This window comes from Camelus bactrianus, chromosome 4 (genome assembly GCF_048773025.1).
Source record: "Camelus bactrianus isolate YW-2024 breed Bactrian camel chromosome 4, ASM4877302v1, whole genome shotgun sequence".
Lineage (NCBI taxonomy): Eukaryota > Metazoa > Chordata > Mammalia > Artiodactyla > Camelidae > Camelus > Camelus bactrianus.
In genome coordinates, this window is record NC_133542.1 from 84,910,688 (window position 1) to 84,935,684 (window position 24,997).

Sequence of the window (24,997 nt, forward strand, 5' to 3'; positions counted from 1 at the left end):
TGGCGTTCACGTCCTCTGGTGGCCAAGGGTGTAGCTCACAGCTCCACCCCGACCGCCAGGGGCTTCGGCACTTCTTTTAGTCTCTAGGCTGTGATTTTTAAGAGATGCTCTCAAACCTTGGCTTCTTGGTCCCAGCAATGAGAGACGGCACCTCCGCCCACCCACTCCGTAACTGAGGCTGCTCTCCGGCTCTCCTCCTGCCAGGCCCGAGACCCTTCACACTCTGGGCGAAGAGCACAGGGCCCAGGAAGTGCGCGCTGGAGGCCTTCGTCGAGCTTGGACGTCGGGGTGGGGAGCGCTGTGCAGGTGCGATCGGTCCTAGAGGAGGGCGTGGCGCTGAGCCGGGGTAGCTGAGTGCGCCTGACCCTGATGGGACACAGCCCGCAGGGACGGGGCGCTTCCCTAGCCGCGCCTGTGAACAGGGAGGCGGAAAAAAGCTTGTGACTGATGAACTGGGGGCAGAGGCAGGGAGAGGAGAGAGGGGGCTAGAAGAGGACTGGCCCCTCTGGGACATCTCAGTGCTCTTCGATTTTGCTGCCCACAATTTTGTTGAAGATCCAGATTCTGGTACTGGGGATCTGGATAATTCATTTCCCATGGACCATGCAAGCCCCTGAATTCCTGGGGAATGGAACACACCACTGGCATTTTGCAGTGAGGGCTAGGCTGAGGTCCAAACCTAGCCCCAGCCCCTCTTAAACCGAATCTTTTTCTCATCCCAGAGGGACCAGAGAAATTCTGAGTAGGGTGTAACCCCTGTGGAAATGGCGTGCTGGCCGGGGAGAGCTGAGCAGCCCCACTCCTCTGTCCAGAGAGAGGGGCAATCGAAAAAAATACGCTAACATTTTCTACATCCAGATTACGGGCAAGATAATCTCTAAATCTAAGCCTGCTGATCCTTTATGGAACCTCTCTGAAAGCTTAAGAAGGCACTTTTTTTCAAAGAAGTAACAAAATTCACTTTAAGCTTAGCGACAGTGGCTCCTTTAAGGAGCATTCCCCAGCAGCGGTCTCAGTGGCCACAGAGAGAAGGGGTTGGTATTTCCATTTTGCAGACAAGGAAACCAAGGTTTGAAATTCAAGTTACAATGTTTAAGTTCACAGAGCTAGTTTTCCCCTCAAGGCATAAAATGCACACAGTAAGATGTGTGAAGGGCACATAATTTATCCCAATAAATTATATATGTGTATTTCCATCTAAGCCCCACCCAAAGCAAGATCTAGAGCACTTCCTTCGCCCCATGTGCTTCCCAGTGACACCCCCACCCCTGCCCCAACACACACACAGGACACTGTTCTGACTTCTTTCACCACGGGTTAGTTTTGCAGAAAAGGCAGCTGGGTCTGAGAAGGGTCTGATAACTTGTCTGGCTGGAGATCAGAGGACGGAGCTAGCACGTTGGCTTTTTGGCATCTATTTCCCTTCCTAGCAGATAACCCCTGGAGGGCAGGGCCAGGTGGGTCTGTCCTGTTCACTCTCGCACTCCCAGCATGATAGGTGCTTAATAAAAGTTTGTTAAACAAATGCGGTTTAAGGTTGTTGCCAGATGGGTGGACTGGGACGTGGCAACTGGCTTTGTGTTTCAAAGTGTAGGTTTGATTATTATTCAGGTATATACACAAGGCCAACAGATCGGGAGATGATTGCCATTGAAAGACAGTTTGTAACTCACAGAGTCCAAGAGGCGGGGCCACATGGAGAAGAATCAGAGCCCGTCAGGAAACAGAGGGAGATGGGGAAAATGTAGACAGGAACCTTTGCTGTGTTTCTTCAGGAAGAAACAGGTGAGGTAGGGGGAGAATCTCAGGACTGGCCAGTTTGAATACCTTCTGCAGTTTCTGGGACACAAGGGCGGTCCCTAGATTTCTAGTGCCCAGCCCTGGGTGATTAGGGCAGGGGCATAGGGAATAGGAAATATAAAGGACCCTGAGTTTGCTGGTTTGTATGTGAAAGGCATGATCCCAGGAGAATCTTTCTGTCTCTAGGAGTTGACTCGCCCTGGGAGGGGCCATTTCTCCAGGCCCCACCCACCAGGACACTGGAACACAGCAAATAAAAGATGTCTGGTTAATACATTTTGGTCTTCAAAGCTTACTTCAGGCTTCTTCTTGAGACTCCGGTCCTGATCTCCTCCATCACCCCAAGGAAACAGTCCTTCCTTCTCTGTGCTCCCCTGAGCATCCATCCACACGGTCCCCTGTGAGCTTGTCTTCCCACTGGGTTGGGCTTCCCCAGGAGACAGAGCAGGTGCTTACCAAGACTCATGGGGCAAAAGAAGGCAGGCTCCCATTTCATCTGATGGAGCATTTGGCAACTGTCTTTGCGGATGGAAATTACATGCACACACTAGCCCAGGCGAGAGGGCTTGGGAGCGGGGGTTATTTTGCAGGGATGAGAGACTTCACAGTCATTTCCTTCTGAAAGTCTGGTCAGCACTGAGTCACCTGCTCTCTCCTCCCGCTCAGCGGTGTTTATGTGCAGGAAGAGGGGTGTCTCATCCTTCCCCGCGACGATGTCACAGCTGACCACAGGAATCTGCCACAAGCTCATGCCAGCTCTGTGTTTTAGGTCATTTATTTGAAGGGAAGGGGAACACGTGGATTGCAGAGGAACATCCTGGCTGAAAACATACTGGAGAAGTTTAAGGAAGAACTTTAGAACCAGCTTGGTCAGACGTGTGAAAAGCATGGAGATAATGTGAATCTGGTATTCAATTACGCTTTGAGTTCGACCTTACTCTCGCTTAGCTACCCAATGTGCCAAATTACTCAGCAACTTTAAGGCTGGAACCGGGTATCTGCTCAGGTCCATAGTAGAGGATTACTTTCCAAATAAATGCACACACCAAGGTTGACTTCATTCCTCATTTAGTGATGGAGTCCAGGGAGGGGAGTGTGTGTGGTATTCAGCCACGCAGCCCACGGAAGAATCTAAAAGACCACAGAGAGAGGGGCTCAAGTAGGTACAGTGAAGTTGCATTAGATTCAGATTTATGAGAATTTAGTGAGCCTTGATCATCCCAGAGAGAGAGGGTGGGCTAAGACAGGACCAGTGAGCCTGCCATTCCTCCTGTTGGTTAAGCGTGCCTGTTTGAAGAGCTATGACTAATGCTGTTTAATCTTTTTTAATGAGTTTTCATACATCATATGAACTCTTTATTGTACTCTGTTCAATGCTGGATACATTGTACATTTATACACACATGTCTACAGTGTGATCTATATGAAACCACGTGTGTTCTACTCTAATTTCATATTTCCCAGCCAAGGGATCTTCAAGGGTAATTTGATGCACATAATCTTCCCCTTTGGCATTGACTTTAGGAAGATCTCCACATCAGATGTAAGTCAGAAATGAATCAGATGTAACACCATTTCATCTTTCATTCTTCTCTGCTGACAAAGCCCTTTCACGCCCTTGAGTCCATCTGATTCCCCCAACAACCCTGGAGGCGGCAGGATGAAGCAGAAGTTTCCATGTTTCACAGATTAGGCGGCACCAACCGCCAGGTGTAGGTGGCTTTGTCAGCTGTCAGGGATGAACTGAGTTGGTGGTTTTCTTGGAGAAGATCAAAAGTATTCCTAAGTCTTCATAAGTTGGCTCTGGCTTGAAGCCCTGCAGCCAACTCCGAAAACACGGACATGGCTCCAACAGAGGGTCTCCTCTCTCCAGGGGTCCCGGCTTTTCAGTGCAGAGTATCAAGGGTCTGTCCCCATAGGGCAGGGTTTCTCTGCGATTCTCCACCCTCAGCCAATCTCCTGGGCTGCTCTGAGCTCCACATGCCTCTGCTCTGTTCCTTCCAGCCACCCCGCCTCCTGTAAGGACATAAGTGGCATGCTTGGGGCAGGCTAGCTCAGGCCACTAAGAGGACTCAGGACAATAGGATGTGACTTGGCATTCCTGCTGGACTCTGCGTTTAAAAATCGGTTGCGTTTATCACTAGTTCTCCATAGTTCTTTCTCATCCTCAGCAGTTACCTCCCCTTCCAAGATTCCAAGAATGAGTTTTCATTCCAAGGCTCCCCTTAGCCAAGCTGAGGAGAGGAGGGGCCAGCAGGGCAGTGAGGGTCCTCGATCCCTTGCAACTAAAATAGGCCCAACTGAACTTGAGCCGGTAGTGGGTGGGGTCAGCTTTGTCAAGCTCCTTATGATATTATCGATGGCTACCATGTGTGTGATGTCTGCTGAGTGCCAGATACCACACCAAGCATGTTACATACATCACGGTATTTAATCCTCACAAGCGCCCTGTGAAGCACTGGCTTGGCCAAGTGGTAAAGGCTTTGCTCTTGGAGTCAGAAAACTCCTTGTCTTCTAATCTCAGTGCTACCCCTTCCAGGCAGTGTGTTGTTTGGCAAGTCACAGCTTGGAGACCTCTCAGCCTTCTCACCTGTAAAATGGGCACAATACTATCCAAATCAAAGGGTTGAGGTGAGGACTCCATGAAATACCAAGCATAGTATGTGCTTGCTAAATTACTGTTCAAGCATCCTGGTACGACCATCGTTTCTGTCCTCCACACACCAGGGCCTCCTCTGCAATTGACTTTTGATACCTGCTTAAGAATACATTTAGATGGTTGCTGGGAATGCAGCTTGGTACAGCCATTGTGGAAAACAGCATGGGGATTCCTCAAAAGACTAAAAATAGGCTTACCACATGATTCGGCAATCCTACTCCTGGGAATATATCCAGTGGAAACCTTAGTTCAAAAAGACACCTGCACCCCAGTGTTTATAGCAGCACTATTTACAATAGCCAAGACATGGAAACAATGTAAATGTCCATCAACAGATGTCTGGATAAAGAAGTTGTGGTATATTTATATGATGGAATATTACTCAGCCATAAAAAATATAAAATAACACCATTTGCAGCAACATGGATGGTGCTGGAGAATGTCATTCTAAGTGAAGTAAGCCAGAGAGAGAAAGAAAAATACCATATGATATCACTCATATGTGGACTCTATAAAATAAAAGACAAATGATCTTATATATAAAACAGAAACAGACTCACAGACATAGAATAAAGACTTGTGTTTGCCAGTGGGGAGAGGGGTGGGAAGGGATAAACTGGGAGTTCAAGATTTGCAGATACTGACTGGCATATATAAAATAGATAAACAAGTTCATACTGTATAGCACAGGAAACTATATTCAATATCTTATAGTAGTTTACAGTGAGAAAGAATATGAAAATGAATATATATATATATCTCCATGTATGACACTGTGGTGTACACTAGAAATTGACACAATATTGTAAACTGACTATACCTCAATAAAAAAAAGTACACTTAGAATGTTACCAGCCTGAGATATGACCAGTCCTGAGTGTCAAGGACTGGAACAGGAAGGGAAATAAGTGTTATTGACTTTTCTTTTGTCAATCAGATGTGCCTAAGTGATGAAGAACCAATATGTGGAATATGCAAGCTCTTTGGGGACCACGAGTCTCACCCGGTAGCCAAGATTTCTGATGCCTACGCAGAGAAGAAAGTGAGCTTTGCTGAGGACATCCAGCTGGTGCTGCAGAAATGGGAGAGCACAGAACAGGCCATGCAGGTATGGCTCCCACGACTGGTGTCCTTTCTCCAGGGAAACAGGGAAATGTGTGGTTTCAGTCCAGACAGTTGGCTTTCTCTTGAGGGCACTAGACTGACAGAGGCAGTGTTTAAACATGAAGAAGGAATTCTCTAGAGACTAACTCTCCTTAAGTGTGTCCTGAAATGTGTTGAGTTTTGAAATGTGCAGCTTGAGAGATGGTGATTTCGCCATCGCTTTAAGGGGTTCCAAAATGGTAACTTAATGGCCATTTTACCCTCTTATGAGATGATTAAGCGAGAAGTATCCTAGCTTCTATGGCCTATTTTCCTTATCTCATGACTTTTTCCCCTTGCAAATATCCCCCTATCTGCAAATATAGGTTTTAGGAATTTACCTCTGGATACATCTGTCAAGAGAATAAAATTTTCTAAGTCAAACACACACATACACATGTTGAAGACTAGATGGTCTTTTAGAAATAAATTCTAGCAGTGAGCATTCTGCTCTTGTAGAGAAGGGACATCTATGAACGGCCAGGGCAGAGGCTTCTGGGGACTGATCTCTGGGCCACAGTAGCCACATAAGAGTTGGTATCTCAGGCTAGGTCCTCTGGAAGCTGAGACAGAGTTCGTGGTACAAGATATCCAAGTCTGACATCTGTAAAAGGAAGGAGGAAGAAGTAGATGAAACAGAAGGGAAGGCAAGCTACACGGCAGGCCTGACGAGCAGCACCTGATACAGTGAGGAATCTGGAGCCAGCCTTGCCATCAGAGTACCCCAAGCTGAGATGAAATGGCCAGGCTATCATAGGTCCTCTTGCTGAGCCACCAAAAGTGGGCTGCTCTGGGAGGGGCACTGCAACCCCAAAGGATCTGACCGCTGGAGGCTGGTCATACCATGGCAGCCAGCAAGTTCCCTCTGAAAAGGGGAATCTGGGCAGAAAATCTCTATCTACCACAGCTGACTTTTATAGATCTTCTTCTCAATACCAAATAATATTTGTTAATATTGGATGTATTATTTCCTCACCTGGCTAAGACAGAGTAACCATGCCTGAATTTATCCTCCTTTTTGGAAAAAATAAAACCAAAATAAACTAAAATTCATGAAAACCAGCTTTCAAGACACTGGAAGACATCAGACAATAAGAGACACTAACCCCTGAGAGAAGGGATATAAACAAGGTGAGGCCGGCAATTGAGCCAGCTTACTGCCTGGAGCAGAAGGAGGGAACCCAAGCAAAGTCTGGCAGGTATCCCCAGTGCAGGAGATGGAGCTGAGAGTCTGGGGAGATCAAGCCATTTCAAGTGCACAAGACAGAGTCCAGAGAACAGGGCAATGCACAGTGAGAGCGCCCAGAGATCTGCAGAGGGTGTCCTGTGAGTATTCAACAGAGAACTGGTCAGCACGTGTCTGTGAAGAAACTACCTAAGGCCAGGAAGAGAACGGTGGGAAAGGACTGAGGGAACAGTGCCTGGAGCTCAAACAGGATTAGAGCAATTCTCGTGCCCACTGATGAGACAGGAAAAAACTCGTAAATCATGGGACATTGGGATGAGTTCTCAGGAAGTGTTAGCCTCAGACTGCGCACTGCTCCAGACCCACCTAACAATGAAAGCAAGCACTAAAGGGTCACTCTTTCCAGACAACTTAACTGTACCCCCAAATTGAAGATTTATAGGAATACAAAAATACCCAACATCGAACAAGGTGAAACCCACAATGTCTGGCATTTGAAGATTACCAGGCAGGCAAAGAAGCAGGAAAACATGGCCCATTACGAAAACAACCATAAATGAATCAAAATCAAACCAGAACTGAGGCAGATGCTAGAATTAGCAAAGATATTTAAAATTATTACAATTGTTTTCCCTGTTTCAAAAAGTCAGGGACATGGAAGCTACTTAAAAAAAGATTCAGATCGAATTTCTAGAGCTAAAAAGTATAATGTCATGAAAAATACATTGGGCAGAATTAACAGCAGGTTAGACACTGAGAAGAAAATCTTTGTGAACTTGAAGACATAACGATAAAAACTACTCAGAGTAGAGCCCAGAGAGGAACAAGAATTTTTTTTTTAAAACAGCATTAGCTGTGGAACAGCTTCAAGTGTCCCAATATATGGGTGATTGGCGTCCCTGAAGAAAGTGACAGGGTAAGCGAGGGGTAGGAAAATTATTTTTTTAAATGATGGCCTAAAAATTTTCCAAACTTGATGAAAATTGTAAGTCCACATCCAAGAAATTTGCCAAACATCAAACACAATAAATATGGCTAAAACTATACCAAAGCACACCATAGTCAAATTGCTGAAACCAATGATAAAGAGAAAATATTAAAAGCAGACAGAGGGGGAGAAAAAGACGTATCATGTACAGAAGAACAAAAATAAGGATGACACCTGATTTCTTGTTGGAAACAATCCAAGCAGGAAGACCGTGGAGAAAATTTTTAAACGTGAATTTTAAAAAAGTCAACCTAGAATTTAAATGAAGGCAAAATCAGAACTTTTTCAGACATACGAAAGCTGAAAGAACTCGTCACCAGCAGAACCACACAGTAAGTAATGTTCAAGGAAGTTCTTCAGGCAGAAGGAAGATCCGATTCTGCACAAGAGAGTAACACTGAGAAATGTAACTATATAGGATTGTTTTCATATTACTTAAATCTTTCAAAAGATAACTCACTGTTTAAAAAAATAACAATAAATTGTGAGGTTTACAACATATAAAAGCAAAATACCTAACAATAATAGCACAATGCCTGGGAAATGCAAAATGGAAGTGCACTAGTATGGGGGTTTTGTACTATATGTGAAGTGGTGTAACATCACTTGAAGGTAGACTGTGATAAGTTAAAGGCATGTACGATAAGCCCTCAAGTAAACAGTAAAATAATAAAGAGTTATAGCTAATAAACCAGCAACAGAGATAAAATGGAATTATAAAAGATATACAATCTTAATGAAAGAAGAAAAAAAGGAGGAAGGAAACAAAAAAACGGAGAAATTGAAACAAATAGCAACAGATGAAACTTAAATCTAGCCTTATCAATAATCACATTAATGAAAATAGTCTAAATACTCCAATTAAAAAGGATTTTGTCAGAATGAAAAAAAATCAAGACCCAGCTATATGCTGCTTGTGATAAATGCACTTTAAGTATAAAGACACAAACAGGCTAAAAGTAAAAGAAAGGAAAGAGATATGTGATGCTGGCATGAATCAAAAGGAGCTAGAGTCGCTCTGTTAACATCAGGCAATGTAGGTTTCAGGCTGAATAATATTACCAAGGGTAAAGAAGGTCATTTCATTTTGATAAAGGGATCAATTAATCAAGAGAATAATAACAGTCGGAAATGCTTATGCACCTAATAAGGACGCTTCAAAATATATAAAGCAAAAACTGATAAAACTACCAGGAGAAACTGACAAATCCATAATTCTCAATACCATTCTCTCAATAATTGATGGAACAAGTAAGCAGGAAGTCAGCAAATATGCAGCAGACTTGAACAACCTTATTACCCAGACCTGACTGATATTTATAGAGTATTCCACCCAACAACAGCAGAACGCATTCTCAAGTGCACACAGCTCATCAAGATAGACCATAAAACAAGTCTCAATACATTTAAAAGGATTCAAATCATACAAAGCATGTTCTCTGACCCACAGTGGAATTAAATTAGAACTCACTAGCACAAAGATTTTTGGGAAATCTCCAATTATTTGGAAATTGAATAACAGATTCTAAATAACTCATAGATCAAAGAAGAAGCCAAAAGGGAAATTAGAAGGTACTTTGCACTGGATGAAAATGAAAACACAACATATCAGAATTACGTAGTGCCACTAAGGTGCTTAGTGGGAGATTTAAATTAGAAAAGAATAAAGATTTGGTGTTACTGACGTCAGCTTCCACCTTAAGAAAGTGCAGAAAAGAAGAGCAAAGTAATTCAAGTAAGCAGGATAAAGGAAATAATAAAAACAAAAGCAGAAAATAATGAGATAGAAAACCAAAAAGAATAGAGGAAATCAAAGAAACCAAAAACTAGTTCTCCGAGAAGATCAATAGAAGTAAACCTCTAGCCAGACTGCTCAAGGAGAGAGAAAGACAGACAGACAGACAGAGACAGAGACAGAGACAGAGAGACAGAGAGGAGAGAGAGAAAAGAGAATTCAATTTATCAAAACCAGGAATGAGAGAGGTGACATCACTACAAATTCTGCAGATATTTAAAAGATAGTATAATAGTCTGACTCCTTATTTGATGTTTGACACTGCTCACAGCTTTCAAGCCTCACTTTTCCCTCTTCCCCTTCTGTTCCACATCTGGAAAAACTGGTAAGCAAGTCTAGGTGCTCCCTTCTTTGGCACCTGCAGGAGTTTAGACTTGGTTGGAAGCTGCCCTGCTCTCCTCTAGAAAGCCTCATTATGTGAGTAATAGCCCTTTTCATCCCCTCTTGGTTTTTGTGGTGTCATCATCAGTCATTCTATTTCTGAGGATTGGCTCCAACAGGTTAATAAGGGACTGTTGTGAATAACTGTATGCCAGTAAATTTGACAACCTAGATTAAATTCTGTGGAGGATACAAACCATCAAATTCTCCCAGAAGAAACGTTACAAGAATAATCATTTATCTATTTAAAAAGTTAAATGTATAGTTTAGAACTTTCTCACAGTAAAAACTCCTTATAGGTTCATTGATTAATTCCATCAAACATTTCAGGAAGAAGTGATACTAAATATACACAAACTTCTAGAAAATTAAAGACATGGGAATATATCCCAACTCATTCTATAGGACCAGGATTACCCTGAAGGCAAAACCAGGTAAAGAAAATTACAACCAATATCCCTTATGAACATTGATGAAAGAATTCGTTTAAAAATTTTGCAAATCAAATCCAAAAATATACAAGAAGATTAATACATCATAACCAAAAGGGATCTCCCTGGAATTGGTTTAACAATCAAAACGCAATTAATGTAATTCACTATAACAACAAAAGAAAAATGAAAAATCATATGATCTCAATAGACATAGAAATAATTTTCGAAAAAACTTAACATCAATTTGATAAAACTCAGCAATCTAGTAATATCTCAGATTAAGACACAAAGTGGGTGCCTAAAAACTCAATTCAGTTCTGACACTAACACTCTAATTAGTGCAGAGCCCACAGATTAAGGGCTGTTCCATAAGACTGCCCGACTTCAAAAAACCAGTCACAAGTGTGAGGTTCCCACCTGCACTTCTGACTGACTGGCTATAAACTTGGGGGTTCTTGCAACCCTCTCCTCAGGTTTGAGAATTCATGAGAATGACTCACATACTTCAGGGAAACACTTTACCATGTCCACCTCTTTATTATAAGGATACAACTCAGGAACAGCCAAATGGAAAAGGTGCATATGCCAAGGTAAGGGCTGGGGGTTGGCGAGAGGGGTAGCATCCATGACCTCTCTGGGTGCCCTATCCCCCCAGCCCATCAGTGTGTTCACCAACCTGGAAGCTCCTTGCACCCTTTTTAAAGGGGTTTTATGGACGTTCCATTGTGTAGGGCACAACTGATCCAATCATTGGCCATTGGTGATTGAACTCAGTCTCCAGACCCTCTCCTCTTCGCCAAGGTTGAGGGTGGTGATAAAAGTTCCAACTCTTCAATCGTGGTTTGCTCTTTCTGGCAATCAAGCCCCATCCTGAAGCTATCTGGGGAACCCACCAACAGTCACCTAATTAGCATAATCTCAGCTACGTTTTAAAAGAGCTTATTATGAATAACAAAAGCTCTTTCTATCATTCAGGAAATTCGGAGAATTTTAGGAGCTCTGTAACAGGAACCAGGGACAATGACCATATATTTTCCATTATATCACCAAACAGAAAATAATAAAAGGCATCTATGAAAACCTACAATTAACATCATGGTTAATCTTGAAACACTGAATGTTTTCCATCCAAAATCAAGAATAAGACAGAAATGTCATTCTCATCACTGCTATTTAACACTGTACTAGAGGTTCTAACCAGTGCAATTAGGCAAGAAAAAAATTTAAAAAGCATTCAGATAGGACAGCAAGAAGCAAAACTGTCTTTATTCATATATGATATCACTGTCTCTACAAAAATTCTGATGGATTCTATAAGCTACCAGAATAAGTGAGTTTAGCAACGTTGAAGGATATAAGATCAATATACAAAAAAATCGATTGTATTTCTAAATATTAGCAACAAACCAATTAAAATAAGAACATTTAAATATCACTTACAATAGCATCAAAGATAAAAAATGTTTTATGGATATATAAACCTTACAAAAGGTGTGTAAAATCTGTACCTTGAAATCTATTATATTGTTGAGAGAAACTGAGAATCTAAATAAATGGAGAAATATATACTGCTCATGCACAGGCTCAATGTTTCTGAGATATCAGTTCTCCCTCAATATTTCTATAGATTTAATGCAATTACAATTAACATTCCAGCAGACTTTTTTTTTAATTGACTAGGTGATTCTAAAGCGCATGTGGAAAGGCAAGGGCTACAGAATAACCAAAACAGTTTGAAAACAAAGGTGCAGAGTTAACACTACCTTAATTCAAGAATTATTCTAAAGCTTTGGTAATCAAAAGAGCATGGTATTGGTGTAAAGACAGACAAATAAAACAATGGAACGAAATAAAGAGTCCAGAAACAGATCTGTACACACATAGACACCTGAATTTTGACAAAGCTGCAAAGGCAATGCACTGGAGAAAGAATAGCCTCTTCAACAAATGGTGATGGAACAATTGAAAATCCATACGCAACAACAACAAAGGGAAGAAAGAAAGAAAGACAGGAAAGGAGGGAGGGAGGGAGGAAGAAAGGAAGGAAGGAAAGAAGGAAGGAAGGAAGGAAGGAAGGAAGGAAGGAAGGGAGAAAGAAAGAAAGAAAAGAAAGAAAGAAAGAAAGAAAGAAAGAAAGAAAGAAAGAAAGAAAGAAAGAAAGAAAGAAAGAAAGAAAGAAAGAAAGAAAGAAAGAAAGAAAGAAAGAAAGAAAAGAAAGAAAGAAAGAAAGAAAGAAAGAAAGAAAGAAAGAAAAGAAAAGAAAAGAAAAGAAAAGAAAAGAAGGAAGAAAAGAAAAGAAGACAAAACCACATCTGTCCTTCACACTATGTGCAAAAATTAACCCCTCATAGGTTGAAGACCTACATAAAACACCTAAAACCATGCAATTAGTAAGAATATGTAGGAGAAAAAAAAAACTTTGTAAAGACATATCTGATAAAAAATAAAGACTATAAAAAGAACTCCCAAAACTCAACAATAGGAAATCAAACAACTCAATAAAAATAGGCAAATATTTGCACAGACTCTCCACCATATGAGCTGTACAGATGGCAAATAGCACATGAAAAGATTCTCAGCATCACTAGTCATCAGGGAAATGCAAATGAAAACCACAATGAGATACACAGCTATTAGAAATGCTAGATCATACTGAGTATTGGTGAGGATGTGGAGGAACTGGAACTCTCGTACACTGTTGTTGAGAATGTAGAATGATACAGTTTGGAAACAGTTTGGTAATTTTTTTTTATAAGTTAAATAAATAGTTCAGTCATTCCACTCCTAGATTTCAAGACCCAAGAGAAAAGAAAATATATATGCATACAAAGACTTGTACACAAATGTTCATACAGCTACATTTGTAAGAGACAAAAACTGGGAGCAAGCCAAATGTCCAGATGAATGGATGAACAAATTGATACATACAATAACCCATGAGTGAATCTGAAAATTGCTGTGTGAAGCCAGATCAAAAAAAGAGAGAGAATGATTCCATTTATATAAAATTCTAGAAAATGCAAGCTAACATATATTTATAGAAAAAAGGTCAGTGATTGCTTGGGTAGGGGAGGTCAAGGATGGAGGGAGGAAGTTACAAAGAGACACAAGGAAATTTTTGAGGGTGATGAATAATTTCACTGTCTTAATTGTGGTGATGGCTTCAAAACATCCAATACGTTTCAAAAGTTATCAAATTGTGTATTTTTCCCATGTCAGTTATGCTCAAAAAAGCTGTTTTAAGAACTTAAAGGATATTTTGAAAAATTGGGTTTATTGAACGCTAGTAAGCATATGATGTTATCACTAGAGGAATGATTTTCTCATTCGTTCATTCTGGCTTTTGTATCTGTTGGGTGACTTTTGGGTGCTAGACACTGTGAGCAGGACAAAGGCTCTAAACAAAGAATTTATGCCCCAGCTGCTCACAATGCTTTGGTTTGACCAGCAGATTTGTCAATCATTAGTACCTAGGCTCTGCTAAAGGAATAGGATCATGTGACGCTGAAGTTCACTGGTGGTGAAGAACAAACACAAATAGTTTTGAGAGATGTCCCCACAGTAGACGCTGAGTGGGGAGACTCTGCCATAGGGCACCCTCCTGATCTCACTCCCACGTTCGCTCAAGAAAACCATCCCTCCCTGGCTTGGAGAATTCAAGTGTATTTTAAGTGAGATTCAGGATTGGGGGAAATAATCAAGCTTGTTCTTTTGTGACTTTGTGGGATTTGCTGTCCCTAGAAAAATATGGTGTTGAAATCTATTTATTTATTTATTTATTTATCTATCTATCTATCTATCTATCTATCTATCTATCTATCTATCATCTATCTATCCATCCATCCATCCATCCGTTTGTTTATTTATTTATTTATCTTTTTATTCATTCATTCATTCATTCATTCATTCGGTTATTTGTGGCTCTGTTTTCTAAACAAAGCCTACAATACCAGAAAATACATCATTTTACATTTCTCTATCAGAAAATATACCATCTTACAAATATAAAACAATCCCACAATTTGTAGCATTTTAAAATTTCCTGTCTAGTACAGAACTGTAAATTTTCTTGGACGCTAAAGAACAACCAAATTAATACTAGAAGCTCAAAAGAAATAACAAAGAAATAGTCAAATTTTTAAAAGACCCAAGTGGATGGAGGATACAAATGAGATCATTGGCCTGCTCTTTATTCACTTCTTTCTCTCTTGCCTGAGCCAGCATCTCAGAAAACACTCATTTCCACAGCCAGTAACAGTTTCTGGATTGGAGTGAGTGAAAATGGCCACTTGACCTCCAAGACCCCAACCTTTCCTGGCTGTCCCACCTTCAGCCGCTTACCCGGCCACTTCTGCTCAGTGTTCCTCCACCTCTGTCAGATCTATAAACTTGGGGTTGCCCCATATTTCAGCTCAGCCTTCTAGCTACACTCTCTCCATAAATAATCTCTCTGGTCACTAGTCTCTTAGCTTTAAAAATCCCCTATCGCTGATGATGCCAAAGTTTTATCTCCAACCCAGATGTCCATCCTGAGCCCCAGTCCCGCACCCACAACTGCCATGACACTTCCCTGATTTCCCCACCCCTCCCACCTCTCCTGCCCACTCTCATCACCATTGGCCTAGACACTCTAATGGCTCCCACTGTGAATAAATCCATCAGCAGTCCCCCACCCGCTTCTCTGCCCTCCTTGCTCCCATTCTGAGCCGGGCTCCGTCTCAGGCTCACCAGCCTCTGGAGGGCTCTTCAGACTCCTTGTTCCATCTCAAGCTTTGTCCTCCTCGCCATCCTGCCTGGAGGAATACCCCTCAGATATGACCACTGCGTGACCACCGTTCAGTCCTCTCCTCAGAGGTCAGTTGCTCCAGGGTGTCTTCCCAGACCACTCCAAATCCAGAGCTGCCTCCCTTCTCAGCCCTCTGCCCATGACCCCTTGTTTCATTGTGATAGAAGCTCATGAGCAGTGGCTTTTTATTTTTTTTAAGTTAGGGATTTTGGTTTTTTACCTTAGTGAAATGCCCACAGGTAGGGAGTCAAGGATGCCGGCCTGGTGGCCCCGTGGTGCTCCGCCCTCTTGTCTCAGCTGTGCTGTGTGTGCTCTGGTCAGCACCAGGTCACGAGGATGCTGCTCCATGTGGGCATCGACCCCGGGTCCCTGCAGGGCGGGGGGAGGATCAAGGCTTGTCCCAAAGGCATCTGCCCACGTTTAGGCAGCTTTCCCAGAAGCCGCACCCAACAACTCAGACTTCTGCTTCTGTTGCTCGGCTGGTCACCCCTAACTGCAAGGGAAACAGGAAATGAATGTAAGTATTTTTAGCTGCCCACACACTGCTGGCTGGGAGAATCAGAGTTCTTTGGAAGGAAAGAGTTGAAAACTGGGTACTGGGCGGGCAGCCAGCAGTGACCAACACCCCTGAAGAGTTCCTGGTTCAGTGCAGGACAGGAGGCAGTGCCAGGAACCGGGTGCTCAGGCCTGCCCCCTGGAGGGCTTTCCTAAGAAATGTTCACGCTGCCTCCACAGGCCACAGAGAAACTCATCAGGGAACTCGCCACCAGCGCTGCTGACACACTGGCCATGATCGACGCCATCGGTGACAGCCTGCTCGGTGGCATCAAACGCCGGGTTGCCACCTTGAAAAGGCAGCTGGAGAGCGAGCACTCCTCCAAGTTAGAGAAGTTACAGCTGGTGGCCCGGGAGCTTGAAGCCCCCCGACAGCTTTACCAGCAGATGAAGATGCTTCTGCAGCATCACACTAACGCTGTGCAGTTTCTCCATGAGCACAAAAGGCTGAAGGCAGAGATGGAGAGACTCGTGGAGGGCAGCGTGTTCCCCCACGTCCCCACCAAGGACGCTATTGCCATCAGGCGCTATTTTCAGGAGCTCATCAGAGGCATAGACATCACTGCCTTCGTCTTCCCTGAGACTGATCAAGTGCTGGTCAGCACGCCTGGGCTCCTAGAGGCTTGGCAGGCAGGCTGTGCCATGCAGGGCCGTCTGTCCCAACAGGTGCTTGAGGATACTTTGTACAAGGCATTGATGGGCTCAGCATCCAAACCAAATGAAGAGGCAAAGCTTCCCGGAAACCCATCTCATTCCTCCTCTTCTTCCTCCGCTAGCACGTCCTCAGCACAGAGAAGTGAGGTTGGGTCTAGGGAATCAACTGTATAACACGGTATTTTGGTCTCAAAACATCAGCATCCTTTATTGGCTGCAACTTGAAAGTTGCTAGACTTCACTTCTTGAAAAAAAAAAAGATCTACACTATTTTACATTGAGATTTCTCTCTTGATTTGGGGTCTTATGTTGTTAATTGATCATCCAATGTTTTTTCTTTTCTTTCTTCTTTTTTAATGGGAATCTGCTTTGAAAGCTAGTTGCTTGAAGCTCACATAGAAGGCTTTGAATCGTGGGGACTGCTGGCTTGACCATCTGAGTGGGTGGTGCGGGATGTAATTTCTTGGCACAACAGAACAGAACAGCTTTGTGCTCTGATGACTTACTGTGCACTTTTAGCTCAATCGAGCCTCAGATAGTAGAAATCACAATAGCAATGATTCCCCAGAAATGAAACCTTTGACTAGCTCTCCCCTGTGTCTTTTGTTCTTTTTCCATCGCAATAATCACAATTTGTGGAATGCCGAGGATACAAACGCTACTAGGCACTCTTATGTTAATGAGTTCACTCTATTCCAAAATAAGTGAAAGAGATGAGAATTATTATCGCCACTTTACAGGAGGAGCATCAGGGTCATAGAATTTAAGAGCCCAAGATGTTACAATCTTTGAAAGAGGGGACTGCAATGCAAATCCAGGTCCTTCTGGTGGAAGCCTGGCTTCTCCTAGCTTACCCCAGTTACTGATCTGGAAACAGCTCCTTAAAGAACAGTGCTATCATTCTTCAAGAGGGAGCTCACTTAATTCTAGCCCACCAATTTTTAGTTAACGTCTAGCATAAAATTCACTAAGTGCTTATGGAATCCTAAGTAGCACCTGTTATGCATAAACGTTGCATTTAATGTTTCACAGAAATGACGTTACTGGAACTCCACTCCACCTTAGGAGGTAAGCTGTAGAGTCCCCATTGTACAGATGAAGAAACTGAGACAGAGATCAGCAATTGGTCCAAAATCTCAGCATGTGCAGAAATGCAGAAATGACTCCTGATGTCATTTCTCAAGCCCAGCCTCCTTTCCGCTGCCTCACTGTTAGTTGCAACTGTGCACTGGGGAAAGGACGGGGAAGCCTCTGGAATGATAAGACCTAGACTCAGTTGCAGTCAGCGGCCCTCCTCTTTCTTTTGTCTCTGCTTCTCAATGCTTGTTTTGTTTCTTCCGTGCAGAATGGCCTCTTCTCCCCTGTCATCACAGCTTGGGGTCTGGGGCCAAGGGATTCTATTCTCCCAGTGCCTGTTTAAAGATATCTTCAGGAAAGGACCCTGCTTGGCCTAGACCAAACCCCTGTGGCCCAAGTCGGGCAGGAACAGTGCCCCAAAGAGGAGGCAGTGAGGACACAAGCTCAGATGAGCACGGGAACCAGGCTTGTAATAAAAATGAAGCAGGCTGGGGGTGGGGGCAGGATGGGGGCTGTGACAAATAGCAGAACCCACACTGCACATAAAGCAAATATTGTCCTCTTGGAATTTAAGCTGAGTGTAGCCAGAGATTTCAGTTTTTTGGTTTGTTTTTTTTTTTTTTTTTTTTTTGAGAAAAGCAAGAAATCCAGACTTTTCAACGTTAAATGTCTTGATCCTTTTGAAAGCTGTCAGCTAATTAAAAATAGATGTAAAACACTGCATGGGCATAACAAAGCACTTCTGTGAACCAGATGTGACCTCCAGGCCATCACCAGTTTGCAGCCTCTGGTCAAGGTAGACAGTATAATAACTGAATAATAACAGCCCGCTCCGCCCCAGGGATGCTGGGAGTGTTTGCCAAGCCTGGGGCCTCCCTCCTTCCGCTGTGACTCCTTAGGCAGGAGCACTTCCTGGCAAGGACACAGGAACGCAAGAGGCCCCTGGAATCACGGGCAGTCAGAGTGAGTGAGATATCCGGGGGCGTGGCCAGATATCAACCTCCAGATGACACATCCTCCCTGCTCCGTACTAAGACCTGGGCCCACTGAGGCGGGGATCCAGGATTAGGGGCAGGATTAAGGACGAGGGTATCTTCTATGAAAAGCGGGGAGACCAAGAGGCAAACTGATTATCTGGACCCAGCATGCTGAGTGGAGGGCCAGACATGGAGCAGCCAAACAGAGCTCCAGTCTCACCTGGGGAGGGGCGATGATGGGGGGGTGGGGCAGGGGCAGAGGGAGTTCCCAGGACTGTGTGCTTTACTCAGGTAGTTTTGGTTGCAGGTAAACAAAGGTGGAGGGAAGGTTCTGTCCTGAAGCTGCCTGCAGAGAGGTGTGGACAAGAAGTGGGATCTGAGAAAGCAAGGCCTCAGGACCACTGGGCCTCTGGTCTTTTGGGGCTTGGCTGCTCTGGGAACCTTAGCCAAGGAAGCTTGTGGGTCTTCTCCGGACTCCAGACTCCTCCTCCCCCGGCCCCTCTGGCTGTTGCTTCCTCCTCTTCACACTGTCTGCTAGTCCCTCTCTACCTAGACTCCCGCTCTTGGAGTTCACGTCCTTTGAGCTCAGCCTCCACGGCAAACTGCCCTAGTCTCTGTTTTCATTCCACACTTTAAAAGATCCTTGAGCACCTACTGTGTGCACAGGGCCCTGTACTAGAAGATGGGGACCCAGCTGTGGATATGCAGACAAGGTTCTTGTTCCATTGGGGGCGGGGAGAACAGGAAACAAGCAAGGTGGGTTCAGAGAGTGCCAAAATGCTGAAGGTGTTATAAAAATAGAGTGGTGATACAGTGATGGTTGGGGGTTAGACTGGGCGGTCAGGAAAGCTCTCTCTGAGCAGGCCAGGTTTTAGTGCCGTCAGTCAGACCAGGTCCGGCCAGGTGAAGATGGGGACGAACATTCTAGGTGGCCTGAGCAGTGGTAGGAGTTACACCCCAACAAGTGTGAAGAGTGGAGAGGGAGGTTGAGGCCAGGCTGGCAGTGGGGTGAAGTGTGGGGACAAGCTTGAACTGGAACCTAAGAGTTAATTACTGTGGGCTGGTCTGCATTGCTAGCAGTTGACTTGGTCCTGAGCGAGGATTCAAATGCAGTTCTTCCTAGCCCTTGCCACCTCTGCAAATAATGATTGTAACGACAACCAGGTTCCATGTGTCACTCAGCAGTTCCACATCACACCCTACTATGATTTAATTGAACACATTGTCTCTGTCCAAGAGTGCACCCCGGGACACATAAGCTGGGGTTTTCACCCACGTTCGCTCTATTCCAAAAGCTGCGTGTTCTTTCCGCGATACCCTCTTCATCTCCGAAGAATCCACAGGCAGAATGATAGCACACCGTGTGAGCATGCCCACTTGATTAGGCTAGCTTCCTAAGGAAGTTTCCCTAAATTTAAGGGGCTTAGATGAGATAAGTCATGTCTCTTTCACTTCAAGTTCAAGCTTCAGGGGAGAACACTCTAGGATGCCAGCAGGGGACTGGGGCTCTCTGCATGTAGTTTGCCACTACACTTCCCTCCACCCAGGCAGCTGGAAATGAGAAAGGGGGGGAAGAAAGAGCAAGCCTCTCTCTTGGAGGGCAGAACCCAGAAACTCCACCCATCCTGCTCACATTTCCACACCCAGAACTTATGGCTACACCCTAGGGCACTCTAGCTCTGCCGTCACCCCAAAACCTGGTTTTTGTTTATTACAGAAGGAGTCAATGGATACTGGGGAACAACTAACCATCTCTGGATAACTTTGGTGTTTTTTCCTGATTATGAAAGCAATTCATACTTACTGCTACGAAATGTGTAAAGACAGTAAAAGTCACCAGTGATTCCAGAGCTAACCATTGTTTAAGATTTATGGGGTCATTATACACATTGTTTTGTAACCTTATTTCTCTCTTAACAATATAACCCTGATAATCTCCCCATATTGATAAATTTAGGTCTACATCAGCATCGTACTTTTTCATGGCATGTTTAAGTGATGACCTGTGATGACTTTGGGAAATGGCTATGATTCATATTTATTTGATTGCCAACAAGGATGAACACCTCTTCACACCCATTGGCCATTTTTATTTCTTTTGTGAACTGACAGTATGTCGTTTGTCTATATTTTAATGGACCATTCACTTTTTAACTATTGATTTTGGGGAAAAATTCACTTACATTAAGGATACCATATCAGCACTTACACAGTGCTTTTGTTACCAAGCACTGTTCTAAGTACTTGCAATGTTTATCTGTTTAATCCTTACAACAGTTCTATAAGGTAAGTGCTGTTATCGCCCCATTTTACAGATGGGAAACTGAGGCACAAGGAGGATAAGCAATCTGCCTGATGCCTCACTGTGTAGGTGGGAAGAGGGTGAACTGGGGTTAAGATTCAGCAGCCTGGTTTCAGGTCCTTCCTTGCTCTTGACCACTAGACATTCTAATTAATGTTTTGTTATATATTTTACAAAATGGTTTTTTTTCCAAATTTTCATTTGTTTTTTAACTTTAAAGTTTTTTTAAAGTTGGGTTTTCACTTACATGGTCAAAACTATTCATCTTTTTCATTACAGAATTCAGGGTTGTTTGGTTGGCTTTCAAGGGTAGAGAACGAAACACGGGTTGGAAAGCACGGAGTAATATATTTCACATTACTGTTTCAGACTTGCTAAAAACTTTCAAGTGAGTAGGTGAAGAAAATGTCAGAAAAGTTCACAGAGCCAAGGGGGCTCTGTTGTGTTGTTGACGCCCACAGCACCTCTCAACTCAAACACCGAACCACACGCTAACCAGTCTCCTTGTTGCACTCTCCTCCCACCTCGCCTACGTCAACAGTACCAGGTTCCATTTAACAGAGGTTTGTTTTTTTTTTACATTCCCAGACTACCTCCTCCTGTGCTAGGTACTGGGGACAGACACCGACGAGGATTCCATCTCTCCACGGCACAACTCTAGCCAGTCCAGTGGGCCAGGTCTCTTCTTTTTGAACACATCTTCCTTCCAGGAAGTGCTCTCTAAATCCTGCTCATCTTTCAGGCCCAAGCTCAAGTTTTCCCTCCTCTAGTTTCTTGCTCACTTCAGCCCACAAAATGAACTCTCCAAAGAATCCCTTGGGCATTTATCGCGTGTAGTAGACCAGTGCCACCTCAGAGCAGGAACATAAACGCACCAGGTAAACTAAGTGTTGTGAAAAACAGTTCTATTACCTGTGAGAATGCTTTTTTTTTTTTTTTAATCTTTTTGGTTTTTGCTTTTGTTTTTAAAATCTTGCGCACAAAGTTACAGTGAGTTGGGAGAAACAGCGAGGCCCGCGTAGTGGGGCTCCCAGCCACAGGGAGACCTGAAGGGGAACCTAACCAGTGTGTTCCCGGATCCTAGTTTGGGAAAGTCAAAGCCGGCACGGAGGAACTGTTTTAGGCTAATTTTCGGCAAGAAAAGTAAGAACTGCTTTGAAAAGACAAGGACCTTCAAAACTTGGGGCGGCCCACACGACAGTCTCATCTACAGATGGGTAAACTGAGACAAAACGGGCCGACCTGCCTAAGGCCCCAAGGGGTGGCTGGCGGGACGGTCCTTTGTGGTGCGCACCGAACACGCCCCCAACCCCAGGGCTAGCGGCACGGCCGCCTGGCGCGGTCTCGGCGGCCACGTGACGGCGCCGGTCCATCACGAGCGGAAGGCAGGACACCGCGCCGCCATTCTCCTGGTTGTCCAATAAGAAATGGGGAGCGGGCAAGGTGGGCGGGACTGGCCCGCCCCTCATGAGGAGGCCGCCCAGCGCGGGGCGGGCCCAGCCGCCGCCCTCCAGTGGGGTCCCGGCAAACCCGGCTCGGCCGAGGCAAAAGGGCGATACGCACGTCAATCGAACGGCCCCGCCAATGAGTTCGCGCGCTGCCCTCGAGCCCGCCCTCGCCTCGGCCTCCCGGCTCCCGCGCTGCCTTCCCTCAGGCCGCGGCGGCCCGCCCGCCCGCGCCTCCATCCGGGTCCTCGCGTGCGGCTCTCGGGTGGTGGCGGACGGCCGGCTTGAGGTCCGGGCTGCCCTGCGGAAGATGACGGAAGGCAGCGGCCTCCTCCGAGAGCCTGAGGTGGGTACAGAGGCGGGACGGCGAGCGCAGGCCTGTCGCCATTTTCCTTCACTCGGACCCCAGTCGGCGGTGGGAAAAGGGGAGCACTGCGGGTCGGTTGGTGGAGGCCTGCGGGCCGGAGCGAGCTGGGCGGACGGGTTGAGAGCGGAGGCCTCAGGAGGCGGCGGCGCTGGCGGGGGATGGGCGCCGCGTGGCGCGGCCAGCCCCAACCCCCTCCGCTTCCCGCCCAGCGCCTCACGGACGGGGGGGAGGGGTCATTCTTCACATTCTTCACCCTGCCCCTCCCCCTACTTCAATCAAACTTGGACGGGGGAAGTCCCACCTCCGGGCCGTGCCCATTGGTCGGCGTCGCCTCCCACTGTGGCGTGACTGGCTGTGGGTGCCGACAGGTCCCCCTGACGTCAGTTCCGCTATCAGGTTTGTGGGCCGGGGAGACCTTGGCCTTGGGGGCTGGGATGTGAGAAGGAAGGTAGGAAGTGCGGGGGAGGGCCGGGGCGTGCGGGAGCTGGCGGGCGGGCCCTGGGTTGGCTCCTTGCTCCTAGTCCATCTTGCCGCGCACAGCCTCCTGTCCCGGAGCAACTGGGAGGCCGGGTCCACCTCGGCAGCCGTCCTTGGCGGGGGAGGGGGCAGGAGGAAGTAGGATCCCGGGGGACGGGCTCGTGCATGGCGACCTGGGCCACCGCCAGCGGCCCCAGCCCTGAATCGGGCTGCACAGCCTGGAAGCAGGCTGGCTGATACATGTCCCCGGAGGACTCCGGTGTGAGGAATGCGTAACCTTTCTGTCCTTGGCTAGCAGTGGCCTTCGGTTCCTCCAACTTTTACAGTAGGGCCTGGCCCCCTTCCTTCTGTGTCAGAGGTGAGGGTGTATGTTTTGCACATTTTTAACTCTTCGATTTTTTTTTTTAATAGCCTGATCATTTATGAGAGGGTTGGCAACCGGTAAAAAGGCATTAGGGATAGTGAGTGTTAAATTCTTGAAGTGAATCAGGAGACTGGATGAGTTTTCCTTTTTCTAACTTTACTGATGATTATTGCTTTCTTGGCACTCAGTTGCTAGAGTTAGAACTTCATCTAGCAGTCCCCGTTTATTTCTGTTGGCCTGAAAATTATACAGTAGTTTGAGAAAATTTAGTGTTAAATTCTGAATTTGTATGTATTTAGAAAATAAAATCGTTTTTTTTATCCAGGTTTTTCTGCTGTATGGCAGTCAGGTTCCTTTACAGTATATTCAGGGGCAGTATGTAATTAAGGCAGTGAAATTTGTGAGCTACTTTGGGCTTTGTGAGGGTGATTTACTATACACAGTTAAAGTATTTTGAAACCTGTGAAGTCTGAGAGTAGAGTACTTAGCGTTAACTAGAATTTCTTGGTTTAGTGTACGGCACACTAGATATTTGTGTATCTTCTCTTTCAGTAGCTAATACAGTGGTAGCTTTATTAATAGTGGGAATTGCTCAGTATTAAGAGCTCTAAACCAGTGTTTCAAGCTGTAGATCCTGACTTACTGGATCGTGAAATCACTTTAGTGGGTGGTGATAATTTTTTTAAAAACAGAAAATTTTAGTTTTTTACATCAAACTGTTGATTCAGCTGTATATGTGTTTATTCCTGCAAAAATACCTTTTCGGAGGGTAAGTGTCAAAAAAGTTTGAAAATCAGTTCTTCTAATGGATGTTTTTCTCGTTCATAGCACCTGTGTTCTCCAAGGAGTGTTAAAAGCAACCCTGTTTCTTCTGTATTTGGTAGAACTTGTCCCCCTCCCTTTAATTTTCAGGAATTGGGGGAATAAATTTGCCATCAAGGGCCAGCATGCATCTTAATCACTTAATATTTTTGATAGTCTGAGAAGCTTTTATTTAGACAGTAAAGGATTTTCTCCATCCCAGAATATTAACTGCCAATGATTTTTCCATGTCTAGATGAGAATAGAAGAACCCGGATACTCAGTAATGAGTTGTCAACATTGCCCTCATGTGACCTCTGGACTAGAGGAAAGGAGGCCTGGTCACTGTGTGCTCTTTAACTGTATGGGTGTTTTAAGCATTGCACAATCCACTTAAAGAGTGGAATTCATTAAATAACCAGATAAAATGAGAGCTGCTACTTTTTTTTTCTTTTTCTTTGAAATCTAGAACGTATACTAAGTCTTTGAAATCTAGAATGCATTTTATAGTTACAGCCCATCTCATTTTGGGCTAGTGACATTTCTAGTACTCAATAGTGACATGTGGGTAATAGTGACCAAATGGATAGTGCCGTTACAGGGGATTGCCTAGCTGCTTTTCAGAAATTAGCTTTCTCTGGTTAAGTATTTGCTGTTTCAGATTGTCAGCCAGAAATGTTCCCTTTCTCCACAACCTCATCTCAGATGTGAGCAAATTGCATCAGGTGATTTCTTAGGCTCTTTCTAGGTCTAAGATTTAAGTATTCTGAGGCAGCTGACAACTACACTTTTATTAAGTGTTAACT

At 44.7% G+C, this 24,997-nt stretch overlaps 1 protein-coding gene across 1 annotated transcript; it reads left to right on the forward strand.

Annotated features, from left to right (window-relative positions):
* Positions 1 to 3,784: 3,784 nt before the first annotated feature.
* Positions 3,785 to 16,963, forward strand: LOC141577541 (uncharacterized). The gene is made up of 2 exons (XM_074363027.1): positions 3,785 to 5,567; positions 15,908 to 16,963. Exons 1-2 carry the CDS (start codon positions 5,397 to 5,399, stop codon positions 16,553 to 16,555), a joined length of 819 nt encoding a protein of 272 aa, XP_074219128.1. The 5' UTR covers positions 3,785 to 5,396; the 3' UTR covers positions 16,556 to 16,963.
* The last annotated feature ends 8,034 nt before the right edge of the window (positions 16,964 to 24,997 follow it).